At 33.5% G+C, this 14,729-nt stretch overlaps 5 protein-coding genes across 9 annotated transcripts in view; 2 read left to right on the top strand and 3 right to left on the bottom strand.

Moving 5' to 3' along the window:
- The window catches only part of LOC109606751 (F-box only protein 25), a 9,168-nt gene extending 1,309 nt beyond the window's left edge, over window positions 1–7,859 (top strand). For 2 of the 3 annotated variants that reach the window (XM_049963013.1, XM_020023288.2), the window contains 4 exons: window positions 5,912–5,996; window positions 6,223–6,562; window positions 6,619–6,901; window positions 6,960–7,859. In XM_049963013.1, the coding sequence (XP_049818970.1) occupies window positions 5,912–5,996; window positions 6,223–6,562; window positions 6,619–6,901; window positions 6,960–7,164 (913 nt within the window). In that variant the 3' untranslated portion in view covers window positions 7,165–7,859. The remainder of the gene's footprint in view (window positions 1–5,911; window positions 5,997–6,222; window positions 6,563–6,618; window positions 6,902–6,959) is intronic. The other variant, XM_020023289.2, reaches the window with a different exon arrangement.
- Window positions 3,575–5,886, bottom strand: LOC126264562 (ionotropic receptor 93a-like). The gene is made up of 2 exons (XM_049963012.1): window positions 5,496–5,886; window positions 3,575–5,318 (listed from the first exon to the last, which is right to left on the bottom strand). Exons 1-2 carry the CDS (start codon window positions 5,612–5,614, stop codon window positions 3,593–3,595), a joined length of 1,845 nt encoding a protein of 614 aa, XP_049818969.1. The 5' UTR covers window positions 5,615–5,886; the 3' UTR covers window positions 3,575–3,592.
- A 256-nt stretch (window positions 7,860–8,115) lies between the features above and the next one.
- Window positions 8,116–8,581, bottom strand: LOC109606753 (DNA-directed RNA polymerases I, II, and III subunit RPABC5). Of its 3 annotated transcripts, none has more exons than XM_020023291.2 (2): window positions 8,446–8,581; window positions 8,116–8,386 (listed from the first exon to the last, which is right to left on the bottom strand). In XM_020023291.2, exon 2 carries the CDS (start codon window positions 8,382–8,384, stop codon window positions 8,181–8,183), a length of 204 nt encoding a protein of 67 aa, XP_019878850.1. In that variant the 5' UTR covers window positions 8,385–8,386; window positions 8,446–8,581; the 3' UTR covers window positions 8,116–8,180. The 3 variants fall into 3 exon arrangements, with proteins under 3 accessions (XP_019878850.1, XP_019878851.1, XP_019878853.1); XM_020023292.2 differs by having other exon boundaries at window positions 8,116–8,403; window positions 8,446–8,545; XM_020023294.2 differs by having other exon boundaries at window positions 8,116–8,389; window positions 8,446–8,543.
- Window positions 8,582–9,426: 845 nt separating this feature from the next.
- Window positions 9,427–11,266, top strand: LOC109599590 (small ubiquitin-related modifier 2). Its single transcript, XM_020015603.2, has 3 exons — window positions 9,427–9,588; window positions 9,685–9,804; window positions 10,901–11,266. The coding sequence occupies exons 1-3, from the start codon at window positions 9,571–9,573 to the stop codon at window positions 11,033–11,035; spliced, it is 273 nt and encodes a 90-aa protein (XP_019871162.1). The 5' UTR covers window positions 9,427–9,570; the 3' UTR covers window positions 11,036–11,266.
- On the bottom strand, window positions 11,173–14,140 carry LOC109599589 (uncharacterized). Its single transcript, XM_020015602.2, has 6 exons — window positions 13,863–14,140; window positions 13,669–13,783; window positions 13,449–13,616; window positions 13,090–13,390; window positions 12,655–13,036; window positions 11,173–11,570 (listed from the first exon to the last, which is right to left on the bottom strand). Exons 1-6 carry the CDS (start codon window positions 13,956–13,958, stop codon window positions 11,268–11,270), a joined length of 1,365 nt encoding a protein of 454 aa, XP_019871161.2. The 5' UTR covers window positions 13,959–14,140; the 3' UTR covers window positions 11,173–11,267.
- Between the last annotated feature and the right edge of the window lie 589 nt (window positions 14,141–14,729).

Genomic DNA, 14,729 nt, shown 5'->3' on the forward strand with positions numbered 1-14,729 from the left:
TACAAATAAACCAAACTGTAGTATAATCACTGTAGCATTATTTCCTCTGTTGTTGTGGGATCAGGTTGAGTGCCATCATAAAAATGTATTGTATAACTTCCACGTAATAAATTTTGTTGTGTTAAAATATATTTTTATTTATTTCATAATTTTTTACCATCAAAGCAACAAAATATACGTTACATAGATTAAATGTGACATAAACTTGTATATTCTTGTATTGATTATTGCTAAATTTCTTTTCCACCTACATAACAACAAAATTAACGATTAAAAATTATATACTATAATGAATAGCTCGTTTATATCTTCATATTTATAAAATATATAAAATAATTTATAACTCCAGCTTATTTTAGTCTGTTACATTGATTAAAAATATGACACAAACATGTATATTCTTGTATGAAATTACTCGCTAGCTATTACTGCAGGATGTTGTTCTTTTATTGCTGAATTAATTTCCTTTCCACTTACCTAAATAATATACAAAAATGAGTGAATAATGATATGATTATATGCTATAATGAATAGCTCGTTTGTGTCTTCATATTTATAAAATATGTAACATAATTTATAAATTATTTGTAATAAATTGTTTCTTTATATAATTCTGCGAGACATGTATTTCAGAAATTTTTTACCAACAAAGTAACAAAATAAAACATTTCTTGTTTAGAAAACACCAGCATATTTTAGTCTACGTTATATGAATTAAAAATGTAACATAAACTTGTATATTCTTGTATGAAATTACTCACCAGACATTACTGCAGGTCGTTGTTCTTTTATTGCTCAATTTCCTTTCCACTTACCTAAATAATATACAAAAATTAATGAATAAAGATTATACAATATAATGAATAGCTCGTTTGTGTCTTCATATTTATAAAATATTTAAAATAATTTAGACACGTTTCCCGGACGATATATAGGAAAAAGGGGTTCGATTGAATGGCCCCCTCTTTCACCTGATTTATGTCCTTTATATTTTTTGTTGGGGAACATAAAATACAAAGTTTACAGTACTCCGTCAGACATCGTGATACCACAAGCCAGATTATACGGTAACGGTTTAAAGATAACCTATGTTAACTGTTTGTACTTTTCCTTGACTAATACAATACATTAGAATTTCCTAAAGGGGTGCATGGATTCAGCAATGTATAGTGAATTAAAAGCCCTATTGGATCATTTGAACATTAATCCCATTTGAAAAGATTTGGTGGATGATACTCTCTCTACATGGCCTGTATATTATATATAACGTTTAAAGATATTCTTTGATAATAATTTAGAAATAAATTTTATCATATGTAATATAAATATTTACAAGAATTTTAATTCCACTACTTTGAGTATTTTATTAATCCAACATTTCATTTCTAACCATCTTCCTACTACTTACACACTTTTCTATTAATAAACAAATAAACGAAATAAAATAACCGTAGAACAAAACAACAAATCCAGATTGCATGTCATCCACCGAAAAAGGTTTCAACTTGTGATCCTCCACTACACGTCCATAGTGACTCTGAATTATGACACTGAACATTGCATCTCTCGTCCATTTCACGGTCAGTCCGCTCTCAATGAACTGCTGCAACAAATAATTGAAATGGGGCAGAAAGGGCGATCTTTTCGGAACAATGTAAGCAACGAAATACGACGTCGGACATTCTTTTACAATATGCAACAGCGGAAAACCGTCTGGACCGACATACTTCGTTTTTAAGTACAACTGAGCGTCTGATTTTCTTTCCAGTCCTGCTATGTAGGTTCCGGATGCGGCTATGTCCAAAGTTCTTACGGTGTGTTTGCGTCTGTTGTGCACTACAATATTTTTTTGAAGGAGTCTCATGATCGGCAAACTGCTTGTGTTGAATATTTGCATTGAGGTGGAGATTTTTATTCCGGACTTGTAGAGATCCTCCAAAGTGTCTATATCGGGGTAGTACGCTATGGAAGTGAATGATTTGAAGAGCTGCCCTTGAAAAACACTGTTTACGATCACGTTAAAAAATATACAGGTGGTTAACAAAATTATCTGCCTTATGTTAAGTCTTGTATTCACGGGGATCCCTAAAAATATAGCCAGGATTTCTAGCCAACTTTTTGAAACTGCAGTCTGTTTCACTACCCTGTATGCGGTTCGCGTGATTGTAAAAACGGCATAGGTGACAAAAATGGCAATCCAAACTTTCCAACCAAAGGTATAAAATAGGACTACCCACTGCGGTACTCTGGATGATTTAGGTACGATCACGCATATTTCATCGTTTCCCACTGGTATCGTAAAGTCGAACTGATCAATACCGTACCACGAGATGAATCGTCCATTAAGGGATATTGCCACTAGATTATTAACAACCTCACCCAAACTTAAAGTGGGAGTACCATTTTTTAATACTGTTCCGTAATAATTATCAGCCAGTTTGGAATATTCTATGGTGAAGTTCATTCGTTTTGACAGTTCTTTAGCTGTACATCCGTCCACTCCCAGATATTCATCTTTGTGTTCTATGGCAGAAGGTAAACGTGAAAAAATTGATATCGTTAAAGGATACCCATGCAAGTTGTTCAAATTAGTTAAGGCAGCATTCGTTTCATTTATTGAAAACTTGTTCAACACACCCCACGAATTTTTGTCATTTTTATCAAAAGGTTTGTAATTAAAGCCATATCCAGGGAAGCAGTTTGTTAAACAAAACACCATGACGTTTATTATATTAAACTTTGCCCAAAACATTTTCAGTAGTTCTAAGATTTCTTCTAGAATGGAAGTACAATTGGAATCATTCAAAAGTATTACATAGAAATTGTTTGATGTTACTGCATCTCCATCTACAAGCTTTTGATGAACTTCATTCACATTTGTTGATATTAACACATGTAGAGGTTTATAAAAAACCACAACGTCTTTAACATCTAACGTGGAAGTGTGTACATAGATGTTTTGACATCGTCATGATGTTTGGGGTACTGTTACGTTTCCCTCCACTGTAATAGTTACATAAAACTGACCACATGTAAATATTTCCCTTACCAAGACATCCAGGAAGTCATCGTGACTTAAATCTAATATACTAACATCATACAATTGACTAATACTTTTTAAAATAGAACAAACCGAATAATTAACACTTTTATCAACAGTTGACATGTTAAAGCACAAAGACGAAACAACATGGGACAGTATTAATAAAAGCTTGTTCATAGCTGGTTGGTTTAAGTTTGTGTCCCAAGTGAATAAAATAATTTTTACCTTTTCATCTATATAATCATTGTTTAGTAAATTGTTCTTTGCCTCATAAATCATTTAAATAAATGTCAAACGAATCAAATGATAATTATGTACTTGTTTGTTCGTGTCTAATCCTGTTTAAATATTTACGAACGCTGCTTAGAAAAATAGTATTATTTTTAAAACAAATAACCACTTTGATTCATACATTTTGGATAAAACCGGTTCTTTTTTTATACCACTTTGGTGTTTATTATTATTATTATCCTTATTAAGGTACGTCAATGTTTAATAAAACTCGTACAAAATGTTCATATTTGTTTATTTTCATAAGTGTCAAAAATCCTAATACTCAACTCCCAAAGAGTATTTATTCTGTTTCCTATAAAACGCATACAACTCCCCTAAAAACACAGCTACAGAAATCAAACAACCCAAAGTCAAAATTAGAAACGCCGACTGAAGATCATAGAAATTAAACGCCCTCTGAATCGGTTCAATTAATGTCTTCTTAAACTGATTTTCCAATAAGATGGTATCTACCACGTCACTGTACCATTTAGATATGAATCCTCCATCCAAAAGTTGCAATAAAATTGAATTAAATCGTGGTAGGTACGCCGAACCTTTCGGAACGATATACGCCACAGAATATGATATTGGACATTCCTTGACTATATGTAAAAGTGGCTCGCCATTATCTCCCACATATTTGGTCTTCAGAAGTACTTTGGCATCGCTTTGTCTTTCTGTACCGCCAATTTTTGCACCAGAAGCTACCAGATCTAGAATGTTGTGTAAGGATTTATTTATTACGACCTTGTTCCTAAGTCGTTGTATAAGTTGGGATTCGTTTCCATTAAAAATGCTCAGAGATGTGTGTATTTTCAACTCAGACTTGTCCAAATCTATTAAAGTGTCAATGTCGGGGTAGGTCTTGATTTCGCTGAAGGATTCAAAGAGGCTTCCTTGGAATATCCCCATCATTATTATGTTGAACCAAAAACATGTTGCCAGTAATAAAATTTGACTGTTCCTTCTGTGAATCTTTACAGGGAATGAAAAAAACATCGAATACACTTCCAGCCACGCTTTCGACACATCGTACTTGTAGTGTGCATCCAAAAACTTAGATACGTACCATACTACAGTGGCAGCCACAAGTGCACCCAACAGAGTTATCCAAACTGGAAGGCTGAAACACCTGAAAAAAATTACCCATTGAGGGATTCTCTTAGATTTAGGAACAATGACACATAATTTGTCTGTAGTGATAGGAATAGTGAATTCTATGCTTTCTGTACCGTAGTCTTGAATAAATCTACCGTTAGCAGCAAACTGAACATCACCTCTAACTATCTGACCTAAACTGCCAGTAACGTTACCATCTTCCAAAACCGTACCGTAATCTCTATCACCTTCAACAATTTGGGCAGTAAAATTCATGATTTCCGATAAGGAGGATAATACAAAACCATCAATACCACCAAATCCAACACGTTTTTTCAACGCGTAATAAATATTGTTGTCATACATGTCGGGAATGAAAGGAATAGCTGTTAGGGATCTCTCGAAAATTGATATTTTAAGTGGCACTCCATTCAAGTTAATCAGATTATTATTGATTAAGTAGGGGTGTTGTATAATTTCACTTATATCATACCTGTTCACAACTCCATTTATACCGGCAACCAATTTAAAAGGCTTATAAATGAAAATATCTCTGGGAATACAAGATAGCGGCGCCTGAGCGATTACGTTCAACATATGAAATTCCTCCCACAGTCTTATTAGTACGTCGGAAATGTATTGTTTTACGTACTTACATGGCGTATACCTGATCAGAAAAATTATGGAGTAAAGCCCACGGATTTTCTGGTTGTTAAATGCAAAATGTTTGTCGAGGTAAGAGTGCATGATGTCGTTGTCCCAAACGATAATGACGTATGCATCTTCTGGATCCGATGAGTATCTTTGCACCCTCATTTTTGTCTCGTTGCTTACGTTTTGATGTTTCCTGTTCTTTTTCGAAATATATCTGCTTACGGTTTTATATTTTCTTCCGCTGCGACTGGAAAAATATCGAAAATAGACTTTTTGAAGGGTGATTGACATGTCGGGAACTGAATTGAAGAGATTGCCTATTATTCTGTCAACGAATGATATTATTGTAGCTGTATGACTTTCTGTCATTATAATTCGAATTGTGACAGCATTTGCCATATTGAAGTATTCACCATAAACACACCTGTAAGCTATATATAAATCATCCGTTTGATTGTTGTATTTTTGTACTGTCATCAATTTTGAATTTAACCTGATTATGAATATTAGAATTAAAAATATCACGCATAATTTCAGACTCATTTTTGATAACTTGTCCGGCCTTCACAACTAGACTGAATAATCTACTAGTAAACAACTTACTTTATTTTGACGTTTGAAGTGTTTAACAAAGTTTAGTGGATTGTTAATCAAACATGTAATTACTAATAAAGCTTTTGTCAAGCAATAATAATAAAAATACATATTTAAACTGAAAATACTCAAGTAAAAATATAATTATATAGAAGAAATTTACAATAATCGTCAAAATACATCATGTTACATGGAGTACTTGGATTTATTTACAGTATGTAAACAGTATTATGTTTTTTGTTTCAGGGAAAAAGAAGAGACTCAAGAGACTGTGGATACAGAGACTGCTATTCAACCTCATTGCCACATCACAATTAAATGTACCAAGGAAGTGAGTAATATTTACTCAATATTACTAATTATGATTATATGGTTTGTGAATGTTTTTATATAAAATATTATATCATAACAAATTAAAGAATAAGTTAATTATTAAAAATAATTTGTGAGATGGTATCCCCATTCTAATTTTCATTTTGTCACCAACGACTTTCAGACTTTTCTAATCACCCTCACAACGCCCCTATTACGACACAGCACGAATAATTACCAAACAGATTGCAGGTTTCAATGAGCTGGACGAAGCCGTAAAACGACTAGATTTCAGAAGCGCCGTCCGCGACGTTCGTCGCTTCAATTACATATGCGCCCTCCTCGATCTGCTTATCGGTCAACAGATGACCGCTTTGTCGGGCTGTGCCCAGAAAGTACTCATTGCCATGCTGGAGGAGGTGGCCAATCACGCCACATCCAGCCACCACAATCCCAGAGGCTTTCGACGGCTTCTCAACAAAGTCAAAGCCTTAAGCGCTGCCGAGAGGTCAGCCTGTTGGGGGGGTCCGTTGGGCTCGCAACTTTTGTGGCACCAGCACACTGCCAAATTGGAACGAATACTCGGTAAGCTTTAAAAATGACGCGTCGTCGCTATGGCTACTTATTTTATTTTTTCCTAGGAATGGCCGCTCAAATGAAGATCTGCGAACCGAGCCCAGACTCGCACCCGCAGTTTTTGCATCTTCCGGAGGAGTGCATCAGGGAGATTATATTAAGACTGTCCGATCACAGGGATTTGACGGCGAGCGCTCAAACTTGCAAAATTATGGCATCTATCGTGGACGAACAGCGTATCTGGAGGGAACTGACCCAGTTCCACTTCACTCCACAACAAATCGAACTAGCTTTACCAAAGAACGAACAGAAAATCGACTGGCAATCCGTCTATCATTCTCTGAAAAGGTGACTCAACCGATTAGTCGAATTGAACTTTTAATCATTTTTTTTTTTTTCTGATCAGATCCATCGGAATCAATGAAGACAGACAATACGCAGAAATGCTGTCATTGTGTAGGTACTGCCGTTGTTTGTTCTGGCGGTCGCTCGGCCATCCGTGCATCGCTGATCAGTGTCCTGAGTTCAGGGCCCGGTTGCAGGAGGCTGGGGGCATCACCCCACCTAGTCCGGTACCTCCATCCGCGTTCCTTAAGTTCTTCTCCCTGTAGTTGCCTTTCTCACCCGATCCGATTTGTTGTGCTTGTTGTGCATTGTGATATATATTATTATTATTATACGATTGTGTGTAACGTTCTCGGTTGGAGGTCGAAGGCTTTGGAGATATTTTGTTTTATTGTGATATAATATGGTATAAAAATATAATAATTGCAAGTTTCAAAACAAAAACGTCCAAATGTAAAATATTTGTCGATCGAACTATTCTACAATATTTATATGAAATATATTATTTTATATCTAAGTATATATGTTTACAACATATAAATCCCAGTGAAATTTATTGCTTTAAATGTGAATTTAATAAATAAAATACAATAATAAATTGTGTAAGACTCCAAAGTCAGCTATATCCAATCTATTCAGAATGTGAAAATCATTTAATGTTCTCATTAAGTTGTTACTAAGGAGGTTTGGAATTTATTTAAGATAAAGTATATACTATATTGTGTTTATGAAAGTCCTCTAGAAAGTATTGTAAAATTTGTTAACTGTATTTTATCTTAGGGAAATTCTAAATGCTAATTCTTAATTTGCAAAGAAAATATATACATATTTCAAAAACTATTTTCAAAACTCAATATTTTTTCAAATGATTTTCCTTGTTCTGTGTCCTATAGGCTGCTATATCTCATAGATACTATAATATTTTAAATTATAACAAATTAAATATTTTTACTTACACTATTAGAATTGTGGTTTTATTAACCTAACCCAACACTAAACTACTATGCTTGGGTAATAGGAACTCATAGAATGGTTTAAGAAAGTACTAATTTATATCTTAAGGCATTAACTGCATTTTAATTATGAATAGATACTCAAAAAAAGACTGAAAATGTTTTATTGATTGGCCCAAGTTCTTTATATGTTTGATATATTTCTGTTTGTATTATCTTTAATAAACCAGTTAAAATAAGTGTTTTAAAAATAAAAACTAATGATTAAAAACTTAAACTATTTATTAAACATATCACATACATATCATATTCCTAAACACACCATAAATCTACTTTTCCAAGGGAGCATAGTTAAGAAGCTTCTCAATAAGGTCAACGTGTCCAAGCAACATCCTTCTACAACAGTATCTTTTCAAACCGAGGGCGTCCAAAGCGTCACCTTCAGTATATTCGGCCTGGAGGAGACCCAAATAGGCCTCCCATTTGTTGCCGATCACCTTTCCACATGTGAAACAACGTACTGGGATAATCATGTCTGCTGAAACGACAAAACTGTAGAATGATGTGAATTATCTGAATATATTTTGCACCCACCTGTTTTGGTTATTTGATCTTCGAGGGTTTTTAATAAATTTACGCACCGCCAAAATGCGTTACAAACACAACAAACCAAATGTGAGGTTATAGTTGCAGGGTGGCCAACAAAATTTACCTAAAATTTCTAGATTCTAGAATTCTAGATTACTATTTCCAAGTTTGGAATATACGAAGAAATCAAAAATGAGATCTAAAATATCACACACACATTCATTGCTGTATTATATTAATAAAAGAGAATAAATTGATGTAATTTTGAAATGTAAATTACAAAAATTACATCAACAAATTTTTATAATTTATTCAATAATTTTGAATTTGAATTTGTATATTCATATCAAATACCTTCTACAAAAAACACTAATATCTTTTAAAATAAATAATTTATTCAAAATATTTTAATAAACACTAATTTATATTTTAAATACTTTCATACAGATTTTTATTTATTTTTTAATATCATACATTAATCTCTATCAAATGATAATTGTTATTAACAAGACAACTTTCTTGTAATTCTAATTCCAAAATGAAAAATATTTAACAAAAGGCAGTTGATAAGATAAAATAAAAATGGCGTCATAACTGTGAAATTTAAAGTTCAAAGTTCATCATGTTTTATATTTCTCAAGAAGACAAAATGTGCGGCAAAAATGTTCTAAGTAAATTTTAATTAATTTAAAACTTACGAATTTGCAACTGAATATTTAAAAAAATTGTCACATTTACGATAGATTAATTTCAAATTTCCCGCTTAATTTCAAATAAATCAATTGACTATCTCAAATGTTGTTAATGTAGTCATATAAATCTTAAGTCATATATAATAATAATGAAAAATAAATGTTTAAAGTGTAGGTAGTACCAAAAATATAAATAAACTACAAAAATAACAAAACAATAACGAATAGATTTAAAACAACCGGAAGTCTAGTAGGCTGTTTATACGTTTTTGACTGGCGCAGTAGTTCCGATAGCTGAATTGCCGCTATTCACAAGCCGGCCATTATTTGTAAGCAGCAACTACTCGTGTTTGTTGTTCCCCGTCTGACGCTTTTGGCCAGTGTTGCTGTGGTGTATCGTTGAGTTTCCAAGTGAGATCATCCAACCTATATAGTCAAAATGGGAGACGAAAAAAAGGTAACGTACCACCGTTCCTCATTGACAACGACGACTTCGGTCGTTATTATAATTTTTTTTTTGAACTGATACTGATCGTTTTAAGGGCAACAACAGGCTAACGAATCTGAGCACATCAACCTGAAGGTGTTGGGACAGGACAACGCGGTCGTCCAATTTAAAATCAAGAGACACACTCCCCTGAGAAAGCTCATGACTGCGTACTGTGAACGTGCCGTAAGTAGCCCCGTTTTTCGTCGATCTTGTGTTTCTGTGTGTCCGCGTCAGTTCGTCTTCGCGTTAACGTCGTCCGGGTTGTTGAGCCGGTCCGGTGGTACGTTTTCGGGCGATTATAACCCAACATTTCGCTTGGCAAGCGTACCCCGCACCAAACGCCGGTTCATCCGTTCGATGGCATTGTGGGAAATTGTGTTGTTTGGCGCTTTCATTTATGGGTTGTCGAACGTTGTTTTACTTAACCTCTTTAACTCACGCATGAGCCTTCAAAATTTTCCATACAATATACTTTATCAGTGTGATCAATTAATGTATCCCCAATTTTAACCACTTATTAGTATCAAAATATTGAATCGCCTCCCCTATAATTATTAACATAACCTTGTCGCCAAATATTATCAGTTAATTAACATGCTCAATTGTGTTTGTATATATATTTTTTGACATTATTTGGCACAAACAGACTTTGACAAAAATTTGGCGCCAATTTTTATGGCATGTTAAAGACAGGGCCTAACCTTAAAATTTTAATAACTACCTTTTGTTGATGTTTCTTGTTGATAAGATAAATTACTTTTTTTTAACTAACTTTAGGGCAAATAAATTGTCAAATTCATGTGTTGTTAGTTATAATACACTTAAAGAGGAAATTGTCATGGATATATGTTTGCTCAAATAATCCCAGCCTTCTTGTTAATTAATTGAAATAAGAAATGAACATGATAAATCAAATGATAAAATTTGTATATTTATAATTAATTTTAATATTATTGCTGAACTTCAATAGTTGCAGTCTATATTTAAGTACAATTTATCATGAAATTATTACTAATTATGCAAATCACTTATATAGTTTTATATTATTATAATTAATTAATTAGTTTCATAATGATACACATTAAAAGGCTACATCGGCAAGTTCAAACCTGACCAAAGTGAGTTGTTCTCGGTATTTCCCCCACCTCAATGTAAAATTGTTTGAGTGTAAATTATAAATAACTTTGGTTCAAGGTCACAGTGCTAAAAATAAAACATGACGTAACGAAAAATGATCTGTGTAGTTTTTTCTATTCTAACATATTTTTTTTCATTTTAGGATATTAGTATGCAAGTGGTGCGGTTTAGATTCGATGGTAACCCCATCAACGAAACCGACACGCCGACCAGCTTGGACATGGAAGACGGCGATACTATTGAAGTGTACCAGCAGCAAACTGGTGGAAGATGTTGAAATGTTGTGTTGTATATGCTACCTTAATGTTATTACTGATGTTAGTTCTAAATATCAATACTAAAATTAAAGTAGTTTTATGTATAGACCTAAGTTAATTTTAATTTTAATGTAAGTAAACTAAAGAAAATCACCAGATAAGTTAATGGTTTATTTCAACCCAGACAATTTTCAGTATGTAGGTCTGATTTTTGTATTTGTAAAAGTTACAATTAAACAACTTTTGATATATTTAGTGTTCTTTCACTTTTTTCTTCGTCGCCGATTTGGACGATTTTCCACTCACAATTTTGTCTTTGTAATTAAATACGACATCTCCGCTAGATTTAAAGTGCAGATTGCGGAACACCACTGCAGCGATGAGACTCAGCAACGCCATCAGCACTCTCATCTCAGCAACGTTGGGCAGCGGTGTTCCGCACGCTGTATACCAAATAGAGCCGTCGGATGGTGGTTTCTTGTTCGGCAAGCAGTCCCAGTTGAAGTAACCCTCGTCGTAATCGGTCGGACACAGGTACTTTCTTTTTTGCAAAACCTGAAATTCGTAATGTTAACGATAATGTTGCAATTTTTGATGAATCCCAATGCTTGATTTAATTATTTATTTTTGGTAAATACACTGGAAGTTTTAATTATCGTTTCGCTTTTAGTTACTATCACATTTCTAAAGTTTTTCTTGAAAAAATGCAAATTTGACTTTCAAAAATTGTTTTTTTCATAATTCCGTTTTATTTTTCTAAATTGTGCAAAGAATAGGAAAAGTTAGTAATTTAAAAAAAAACAATCAGAGACGTAGAAAATATGGCAAGAAAAAGGGGAGAAGTTTATTATGTTGAATTATAAGTATGCATACAAAATTTAAAAATGATTGGGCCAAAATTTATAGAAATATGAGCAAATGAACAATTTTGAAAGTTAAATTTGAGGGACTGTTTTCCTACAGGAGAGTTTTAGAAAATTAGAAAAAAAAATAAAACTTAATTATTAGACGTATTTTACCATCTCCCAAATTTTGGCCACGTATTTTAGGAACACCCTGTATATTTTTTATGCCAGAATATTTTTATATTTCTAGTAATAGCAAAGAAAATATTGATCTTACCACATACGTTAAATTAAATATTAAAAGTCTTCATGAACGTAGTTTGCAAATGAATTTCAGAGATACAGGAATTCCTTTTTATCGCTTGATTTTATGACTTGTTTTTACTAGCGAAAATGTCATTGGATTATCATTGTATCCCAGACAACCGAGACAGTGAACGATACAGTTGTTCATGATATGACATTGCCAAATTTATACCAATAAAAACAAATGACAATCAAGAAGAGAAAATAATGTGAAATAATCCTCGATATACTCAAGTTTACGTCATACTACATTCCGTTAAAGGGAGTGCTGTATGGCAGCTACTGAACAGCAATGTTTGTGTTTCTCACAAAATATGTTTTATATGGGAATATTTCAGCCTGTTTATTAACACCAACATTCAACGGCAAGAAGTATATTTTATAAAAATATATGGCTTAACATCATAAAAAATTTTAAATTTTGATTAAATCGATTGTACTATCAAAATCAATCTTTTGTAAAAATGTGTCAGTTAAAATTCCCTTACCATTCCGAATGCTGTGTGAACCGGTGAATTCTGATCGCATGGTCCAATAGGTTCCTTAAGTCCCATTGAAATCTCATTTTCAGACTTGAAAACAAACGGAATAGTTAAAAATGAACCGTAATGAAGGACCAAATGAGCGATCAAGATCCATGTGGACCAGTGAAATTTGTACGTTTGAGTTTTATCAAAATCGTCTGTCCTCTTCGATCGATCTGCTGACCAGATGATCAAGAGAGCAACAGAAAATAGAATGAAATATGTAACTTCACTGTGCAGCTTATAAATGTCGTGCAATGGGTGATAAATCGGTATGAAAAGCAGTATTCCTCCTGGGGTTCCCAACACTCCTGCTATCAATGTACACACCAACTCCCTAATCCATCTGGAAATGAACGTCATTGAATTAAATTGATTGTTTGAAGTAGGATGGATTACCTTTTGTCGGACACCCATTTCCCTTCACTCTGGCAGAACCATTTTCTAGTCATGTGGAACCAGAAAGTGAAACTGGCGGCAAACGTTGTGTGGAAATAATAAGAGTTCCATGGTACCCAATAGTGTCTATCGTATATGTTTGGATCAGTGTCATGCCAAGTCCAGTGAAGGTAGTTAACGCTCAGTATATCATAGGGAATATCAATGAGAACCACGCACAGTCCAACTGCGAAAGGTTCCGCCCATTTGGGTAGCCTCATTTTTGCCACAGCCACACTAGCATGATACAGAAAAACAGGGTCTAGAACGTTTTAAATAGTACGTTCGCAATCACAGGTGTGTTGTTGAATGAAACTTACATAATATCATAATGTGCAATGGAAATCTGCCTCCTAGGAACATAATAGGCGTTTGAGAATGCCAAAAATTGTCTATGTCAGGCACAAAGTAGGACATGCATTCTACTACAACTCCGTGAAGAAATATTCCTAGCCATAACCATGGTAATCTTCCACCCCTGATGAAAGCTGTAACGACCACACGTGTGTAAAAGAGATAATAGCCACAAAAATATACTACCGTGAATTAAGGTGGCTATTCCTCCTACTGTAAAAGCAAACTGTGATACGAGATATGAAGGTTGATATTTTAAATGTATGGACAAGTCCGAAACATGTACAAACCAATCCCAAAACTAAAAATATAAAAATCTTACTGAAATTTTTTTTCAATAAACAAAAAGACTAATTTCAAATAAATTGATAATATCTTACTCCATTGAATTTTAACTCCGAAAATTCTGCCCCCACAACAAATAACTCTTTATCGTCCATCTTCGTTGCCAGGCACAGACTAGTGCCAGCACACATGTAACTTTATGTGCTTGCAATCTACAGGTGTATTAATAATAGAGATAAATAAAGTACTTCAACCATATAATTAAGATATGATTAAGTGTACATAAAGTATAGCCTCTGATAATTTAAAGTATTAAGGAACGTATTGGATCAGCGAGATGATAATGAGGAAATTTGATTATTACTAAATTAATATCAGTTGAGGTTAGGTGTTCTATAAATATACATTTTAATAGAAATATTTATTTGTATTTGTTATATACGTGTATATGGAAATACAGTGAGTATTGTGGAAAATTTTTGTCAAAAAATAAAAGCAAAAAATTAATTTCATAAAATATTTATTCCCGAATTAGCCTCTTCAATTTTATTCACAAATTCAAAAAGTAACTTATCTAGTTTGTTTTTATTTAAATTCTCGTGGTGGCACAAGGAAGCGCCCTTTCTGACATTCACTCGGTATCCACGAATAAACACGATGGTACCATTCGTGTCACCCAGGTGAATGTCAGCGGCGCTGTCTTGTCGAAATCCAATAATTTTTATATCGGTGGAAAGAAGGTCCTTAGGTAATCTTGCAGAATCCGCTACTTTAAGGAACATTTTCTAGCGCATGCATCGTGAGGCACTGGTTTCGCGCTTCTTGAACAATTAACAGTGCAGTGTTGTCGCTTTGCAACTGTCAAAATATTCGAATTATTCTTTGTGGTTGAATTATTGTTAATATTGTGTATTATTTTTTATTTTTTTGGTAAGTATATTCTTTTATTTTAATTTGATGAT

This window comes from Aethina tumida, chromosome 2, assembly GCF_024364675.1.
Source record: "Aethina tumida isolate Nest 87 chromosome 2, icAetTumi1.1, whole genome shotgun sequence".
Lineage (NCBI taxonomy): Eukaryota > Metazoa > Arthropoda > Insecta > Coleoptera > Nitidulidae > Aethina > Aethina tumida.

Coding starts and splice junctions, on each gene's coding strand:
- LOC126264562 (XM_049963012.1), bottom strand. CDS start 5,614: ATGAGTCTGAAATTATGCGTGATATTTTTAATTCTAATATTCATAATC. Junction 5,319..5,495: donor GATTTATATATAGCTTACAG/GTGTGTTTATGG, acceptor ATATTTTTCCAG/TCGCAGCGGAAGAAAATATA.
- LOC109606753 (XM_020023291.2), bottom strand. CDS start 8,384: ATGATTATCCCAGTACGTTGTTTCACATGTGGAAAGGTGATCGGCAAC.
- LOC109599590 (XM_020015603.2), top strand. Junction 9,805..10,900: donor CTGCGTACTGTGAACGTGCC/GTAAGTAGCCCC, acceptor TTTTCATTTTAG/GATATTAGTATGCAAGTGGT.
- LOC109599589 (XM_020015602.2), bottom strand. CDS start 13,958: ATGTGTGCTGGCACTAGTCTGTGCCTGGCAACGAAGATGGACGATAAA. Junction 13,037..13,089: donor AAATGGGTGTCCGACAAAAG/GTAATCCATCCT, acceptor GTTCATTTCCAG/ATGGATTAGGGAGTTGGTGT. Junction 11,571..12,654: donor TTCACACAGCATTCGGAATG/GTAAGGGAATTT, acceptor TACGAATTTCAG/GTTTTGCAAAAAAGAAAGTA.